Source organism: Stegastes partitus, unplaced genomic scaffold (genome assembly GCF_000690725.1).
Source record: "Stegastes partitus isolate 25-593 unplaced genomic scaffold, Stegastes_partitus-1.0.2 Scaffold1318, whole genome shotgun sequence".
Taxonomy (NCBI): Eukaryota; Metazoa; Chordata; class Actinopteri; family Pomacentridae; genus Stegastes; species Stegastes partitus.
In genome coordinates, this window is record NW_007579049.1 from 47,290 (window position 1) to 54,965 (window position 7,676).

General features: G+C 43.2%; 2 protein-coding genes across 2 annotated transcripts in view; both read right to left on the reverse strand.

Annotated features, from left to right (window-relative positions):
* The window catches only part of dvl3b (dishevelled segment polarity protein 3b), a 13,837-nt gene extending 9,619 nt beyond the window's left edge, over positions 1–4,218 (reverse strand). Inside the window, exons 1-5 of the mRNA XM_008298452.1 lie at positions 4,055–4,218; positions 707–776; positions 449–579; positions 268–365; positions 37–181 (exon numbers count right to left, since the gene is read on the reverse strand). Coding sequence (XP_008296674.1) covers positions 37–181; positions 268–365; positions 449–579; positions 707–776; positions 4,055–4,218 — 608 coding nt within the window. The remainder of the gene's footprint in view (positions 1–36; positions 182–267; positions 366–448; positions 580–706; positions 777–4,054) is intronic.
* A 1,948-nt stretch (positions 4,219–6,166) lies between these two features.
* Positions 6,167–7,676, reverse strand: part of rnpepl1 (arginyl aminopeptidase like 1) — a 10,050-nt gene continuing 8,540 nt past the window's right edge. The window contains exon 12 of the mRNA XM_008298453.1: positions 6,167–7,676. Coding sequence (XP_008296675.1) covers positions 7,575–7,676 — 102 coding nt within the window. The 3' untranslated portion in view covers positions 6,167–7,574.

The following is a 7,676-nucleotide window of genomic DNA, read 5'->3' on the forward strand; positions in this document are numbered from 1 at the left end:
TTGTCTGGTTGTGTAGTATTAGTTTGTGTGTCTAACCTTCCTCCCGAGTCTTCTTCAGATGAACAGAAACTCGTCGTCTCCAACTCGCTGCTCTGTTGTGTTGACGAGCTGTCACCTCCACCTGTTGGCCCCGCCCCTTTCTTATCTGTTGGTTGGTGGGCGTGTCCGTTCAGACGTCCACCTGCAGCCAATCAGAGACGCAGATGTCAGGTGTTGTTGTGTGTTTCGTTGTTGTGTCTTCCTCTGGTTTTGTCTGTGTCGTCTTACCTTTCTCGCCCAGGTCTTTCCTCTGCAGCCTCTCTGCAGGTGAAACAGCAGGTCTGACCTCTGACCCCTGCAGGTCATCATGGCCGACGGCAGTAGCACTGACGCACACAAACACACAACATGTACAGTACACGTAGCGTAGAACACTGTGAGTATACAGCGTGTAGTCTGGTGTACTCACTGGAAGGACGGCGGTCTGGAGTCCCCGATCCCACCTGTCCTCTCTATGGGGGGCGGGGCCAAGCAGGTGGGCGTGGCTATAGACTGGAGATCCGAGCCCCTGAAATCTGGCTGACAGTCTGACGACACGAGCTGCAGAGAGAAGGAGACACGATGAACACCTGAGAACACCTGGTTACAGAGCAGGTACCTGGTTTATGAATGCAGTGAGGACACGTTAAGGTTAAGTGTGCGTTTGATGTCTGTGTGTGTTTCTGACCCAACACACGACTCGTCCGTTCACAAAGGGCAGCCTGGCATCGTCATCACTGATCTCCTCTTTCACCACCCTGCAACACACATCGTCATCATCATCATCATCATCATCATCATCATCATCATGAATCAACCTTCAGGAACTAAACCAAGCAAATGTAAAGTCACTGAGATGCAACATTAACGTGATGAATGAAGGCAGCAAAAATTACAACATGACAAGACAGAATATTAAATACAACAGCACGCTCCATGTGCAACGTCACTTAAATGTCAAATAAGTCAGATATGATCATATGTGTCGATCTGCATGTCTGCATCATGGCTCCACATGCACAAGAATCGACAGACGAACTGAAACTTTTAATTGTGAAGCTTCACAAATGAAAAACGATTGAGGAAGATCAACTAGAAATCTGTGAAACACGGTGTCAGCAGTAATCAGCAGGTCTAGAAGGAGCCATGGTAGCACTGATCAAAGCTGCAGTGAGATGAGACACTGAACTACTTTCACAATCTAATTCTAAAAACAGACAGCAGCTGCTTCAGCGCTTATCAGTGGAGTCAGTGTGAAGCTCAGACACTTCAGAACATCAGACGGCATCCGTGAACAGAAAGTTACTCTTCAGCACACAACGTCCAAATTAAACTAAAGGACATGAAAAGAAGCCTGGTGGATGTTGGAGAACATTCTTTGGTCAGATGAAGATAAACGTGTTGGGCTCAGATGGATGTTTGGTGTGAACTTGAACCAGAACCACCACAGTGATGCATCGTCCTGACAGTGAAGCACGGAGGTGGCAGCATCATGACATCAATACAGTATTTTTATTTTTTGTATATATTTATGGGGCTAAGCACGGTGGTGGCAGCATCATGACATCAATACAGTATTTTTATTTTTTGTATATATTTATGGGGCTTTTTTCCCCTTTATTTAGAGCAGTAGAGATAGACAGGAAAGGGAGAAGAACGAGGAGAGACCTGCAGCAAAGGGTCATGGGCGGGAGTCGAACCCGCGACCGCTGCTCCGGGGATCCACAGGCCCGGTTCACGGGTCGCCCGCTCAGCTAGGTGAGCTGTAGGGCGCCTGATGCAGTGTTTTTAATAAAGTAAATCTGAACTGTTAGTCTTTCTTTAGACATCAGACCTCATATGCTTCTGTTCATCTTAGAAGTAATGTGACTACTGTAATCTGATTACCTTTGCATTTTAGAAGCATTTGAAAGTGATCTGATGCTGCACAGTCACTGTGAATCATCACTGCTTTCACTGCTGGTACTCCACAATCTGATGCTAATACTTTATCCTGACTATTAAAATAAAATAATTATTGGATTTTATAAACACTAATTTAATATATTTCTATTATTTTGTCCTTGTTTATCATCTGACTGCATGTCAGTTAACACAGCTGCTGTTAAACTTTATTCAGCTGCTGATATTAATTGAACTTTTGCCGTGTGAAGCCTGGACGGTTTCATTTCCTCAGCTGTCCTACTCTCCTGATCCTAATCAGACCGGCCGACTCGGATCAATACTGACGGGGATTATCGAGGGCCGATGGTGAACAAAGCCTCGGCTGCAGCGGCTCAGCTCCTCTGCAGCAGGATTTCATCAGAGAGAATATTAAAGAGCTTCGGGTTTTAACAGATACAGTCTGTTATATAAGCTCACCGTGCATGTTGCCGGGGATTAAATAAAAGCTCAGATTATCAAACATCCATCTCGTCTCTGGCTGGAAAAATATCCTGAAGATATGACGAACGGATAAATAAAAACAGAAGGTAGTAAAAATACAACAAAGAGAGTAAAAATAGAGAATGAAAGCGACCCAGAAAGGAAGCTTGAGCTGAACATAGAACACATGCTGCATATTTAATAAGCAGCAGAATGTGTACGTTCACATACGTGGACTCTGAACAGGAACACGAGCAGAATGTGAAGAAACTGAGCTCATGTTGGTGATTCTAACCTGCTGCACTTCCTGTAAATCTTTAGAGATATGACTCAACGCATCACGACACACTGAGCTCATAAGACAACATGATGAAACGTGACACAATGTGATACAACATGATGCTACACAACACATCAGGATACACAACGCAACACTAAGTGATACAATATGATACAACGTAGCGCGACATAATACAACACGTTGTAGCACTACACAACACAACATCACACAATATGATATCTAACAACACAGTTTTATATGACGCAAAATGATACAACACAACAAAGCACACCGGAGCATGATAACATTATAAACAACACGACATGATACACAACACAATGCAACACAACACAACACGACACAACACAACACAATACAACACAACACAACACAACACAACACAACAAAACACAACAAAACATAACACAATGTAACACAATATAACGCAATACAACACAACAACACAATACAAGACAATACAACACAACGTGACACAACACAAAACGCTGTGATATGATGCGACACAACAGGACATGGCAACACAATACAACACAATGCAATACCACACAACACAATATGACAACGTGCTAACACGAAACGATGTGAACACAACATGATACAACACATTATATCACAACACAACACGATATGATACGATACAACACGACCCAGTGTGACACAATACAGAAGAACACAAAATGACACAACACAATACAATAAGATATGATACAACACAACATAAAACAACACAATATGATACAATACTGTACAACACAGCATGACATGACACAATACACTAAAACATGACACAATACAAGGCAACACAACACAACAAAACACAACACAACATAACAAAATAGATGACAACGCAACACAACACAATATGATACAATGACACAAAACGATATGACACAATATACAACACAACACAACACAACAACACATGACTCAACACAAAACGCTGCGACATGACGTGATGCAGCTGCGCGATATGATGCGATACAACACGATATGAGGCGACATGACGACTCAGCAACACAACAGGAACAAAACCGGAGAAAAAACACTTTTGAACGTCGTTTTGGAACAAAGTGACCAAAGTGTAGATTTTTTAATTCATCACTAATATTTTTATAGATTCGGTTTTCATTTCCGGTTGAACATTAAATGACAGCTGAGGCTCTGATCTATGATCTAAACTGAAGCCTTTCTGTGTGATGTTCAGGAGAAGCAGCTGATGTCTGAAGTTCAGAGCTTCACATCTGTTTACTATCGATGAGGATGTTTATTTACATGATCGTTATTTATTATTGATGTTTATTGTTGGTGAAGCTGCCCGTCTCTAGCACGTGCTGTGTTCCAGCCCAGTGAGGAGCAGGTGCAGGTTCTCACCCGAAGTCGTCGTCCACCGACTTGAAGAAGAATTTCACGTTCGGTTTGTTCACGACCTGCTTGAAGTCGGCCAGGGTGACGCGCTGCGCGGGCACGTTGATCCGGATCAGGTAGGGGGTCTCCTGCTCGTCCAGGTGGTAGATGACCCGGGTCTCCTCCGCCATGCTGTCCCCCATGGAGCACCGGCGGCCCGGCCCCGGAGCCCCGCGCCGGCCTGCAGGAGACGGATGCTGGGAGGCGGAGAGGCGCCCGCCGCTCCGGTCGGTCCGTCCGCCGCTCCGCCGCTCCGTCCGCCGCTCTCTGTCCCCGTCGGTCCGCCCCGGTCCGTCCGGTGACTGCGCGCTCAGTTCTGGTCCAGATGTGTCTCCAGCTGCTGTGATGCTCCGTCTGCTCCGCCTGTCAATAACACGCACTGAGGCACCGCAGCGCTTCCGGTTTCCTTCACAATAAGAGCGGATGACTCTGCAGATGAACCCTGACGCACTGTTTTGGGTCAAACTGGACCCGTTTTGACATTTGACAGCAGGGAAAACACCCGAAACGTCTTTTAGCCTGAAATGCGATGGTTTCTCCTAAAGTGACCCAAAATAGACAAAAAAATAAAATATTTGAAGATGTTATATTTTGTACAGATGCTGCAGATGTTCGTCCACTGAAGCTGTTCCAGGTCAGATTAGATCCATAGAAATGGACTTTAGATCTACTAGTGTGAGTCAAATCAAGAAAAACGGTGATTTGAGGGAATCTTGAAACTGTGAAACTGTCCAGACCATATTTAATGTGTATTTTTATTTATTTATTTTAAATGAATGTGACTTTCTAAATAGATCTGTGGTTTATAATGTGGTGTAGACACTGACTATGAGGGAATTCCCTAATAAAGTATGAACAGTGTGTCAGGGTTAAATAAACTCTTTTTCTATTTCCAAAGAAGAATCAGCATTTTAAAATCACAGCTGAAACAGAATTATGAGCAACTTTCTCTCTATATTTAATTTAACTTTAGAAACAGTGAGATCAAAACACAGAACATGACAATTAATTTCTTGCATTTTCTAAAGTAAATCGATTCTATCTTCAGATACTTTTCAGTCTTTTTTCTAAAGAACTAAATCCACCTTTAAATTTGATGAGGAGTAATTTCATTTACTGTATTAATGTTCACATCAGTTATTTTAGTTGCAGTACGAACCTTTTATTCTGATTTATTCTAGTAATCCACATCTAACGGGTAAATTTATTTTAATGTTTTGTTTTATTAAGTAATTTCAAATTGCTGATTCATTAATTTTATTAAAACCAGTTTATTTAAATGCTGATAGGTTCTTTTACAATATTTGATTAAAATGACAACTTTTAAACTGTATTTCAATCAGCAAAAACATTATTTGATAACAAAACTAAACTCTTATTTTACAGATGTTTTGTCTGATATTTAAATCAGTTTCAAACATAATTGTTTTGCAGATTTCTTTTTTTTAATATTATACTTTGCCTCAGTTTAAAACAATGTTGTTGGGTTTTTTCTGGCACTTTGTCAGATTTTCACCATTTATTATTTCAGTATAAATAGCAGCAGTCAGAAACAACAACATTAGATCTCCTGCATTAGTTTATATCCTACGTAAACCTTCCTGCCTCCAGCAGACTTTTTTAATTTTAGTGGCCTTAAATTAACTTTAAGGGAGCTGAAGTTAATGCTGGCAAAGACTTTAGGAGCTGTGGTTCAATTAAACATAAAAAAAAACTGTCACGAGATGAAAAAACAAAAAAAAGCTGAATCATCTTTAACACGCTCTGCTTTTATTGTGAAGGGAGCGCTTCGGTACTTCCTTGTACTGGTCGAGTAAATTAAAAATTGACTTCACATTTCCGGTTCGAAATGAGAATTAAAACCAGGATTTTAGTTCAGAAATTTAATAAATTTGTCGTTTTTCTTGCAGTAACAAAACGTTTTTCTGCTTTTACTGTTTTCACTTGTTAGAAAAAAATAACAGAATATAAAACATTTATGTTGGTGTGTGTCATTTTTATTTCTAATTGTTTAACATATTTATCTGTTGATGTTCAAATCAAACACAAACTGCAGGTTAAAGAAAAACAGCTGATCAGTTCGGTTTCAAGTGTTTTTATTTCTGTCACACATTCATTATAAATCTGTCTGCAGAAGCGTTCAGTGTCAGCTGGGAACGGTGGGACGTTTCAGCGCTCACGGTGTTCAGGAGCCTGAAATAAATGCTTGGCAAATCAGTCGTGTCTGTTCAGTCGTCTGTTTTCCGCATTCAAACCTGTAAATTTAACTTTCTGTTCCTCCGCTCAAACACCTGGAACGTTATTGCTGGTGATTTCAGGTAGAAACGGTCGCATCAACGTCGAACGTCTCGGTTCCCAGCTGCAGCGAAGGCAGCGTAAGGCCACTCTGGTGAAGTCTGCTGGTTTGTAGGTTTCATGGAGCAGAACTGGAGGTTCTGTGGGTCTGCAGGTGAGTCGGGATCAGATGGAGGTAGAGTTTATTCAAACCCGGTCGGGCTGCGTTCAAGTCCACCCGTTCGTTTCAGCTCGAAATAAAACATGACGAGATGGTAGAAGGTCTGAACAGGCTTTTAGCGAATGATCTGTCGGTTAATTTAGTGAAAGATTTCAGTCTTGGGAGTTTAGTTCTGCTCAGTTCAGGTGCAGCAGGATCCGCTCTCAGCCAATCACATCACCGGCCTCATCGCTCCTGAACCAATCACGGCTCAGCAAACCGGAAGAAGCTCCTCCGGGACGTTAAATGTTGAACAGTTTCCGACTGCAGGAACAAAACCATCATCAGGTGTTTTCACTGTGGTGCCGAATCTGAAAGCTTGTGTGTTAAAAACAATGATGGATGTTTGTTCCGTTGGTCTATGTGGTGAGTTTAAGATGGCGTCGACGTGGAGACGGCAGAAAGACGTCAGTGTTTGTCTGGAGCAGAAACAGTTTTTTTCCTCTGAAAGATGTTCTACAGGGACGGTTCCTCATCAGAGGCTCAAGTCGCCCTAAAAGGTTCCTGCAGTGGAAAACCAAACTGTACCATGAGACACGGCAGCGTCGGGAAATAAATACAGAGACAGTCGGAGCGCCGGTTGATCTGCTGACATGAGTTAAGCTTCGAGTCAAACCTCTGATCACGTTTGACTTCAGTGAATTAAAAAGCAGATATTAGTTCTTAAAGGTTCTGCTGAGGTCAGAGAATCACACATCAGGACGATCAGCGAGTCCGACGACGTGACTGAAACTCTGACGTCTCGTTTCAAGTTAAATAAAAACGTGTAGACCTGCTGGGTCCCATCAGGGGACCCGTCTCGGGGCCGCGGGCCACAGTTTGAGCAGCTCAGGGTTTGAAGGCAGCCACTTCCTCCTTTATTCAACCCTTTGAAGTCTCTGGAGTGAAACTTGTTCCTCCTCACAGTGTTTAAACCTGCTGCTGCTGCAGTCGTCGTGGCAACCTGTCCGAACCTGTCACCGCCGACCAATCGCAGCCCGGCGCGGGACGGCGTCACGCCGAGACGTTAACGTCCCGCAGAGCGATGGCGGCGGTCGTCCCGGCAGCAGGGGAGGCGGTTGCCGTGGCAGCAGGCGGCTGCTGTGAGGCGGCGGG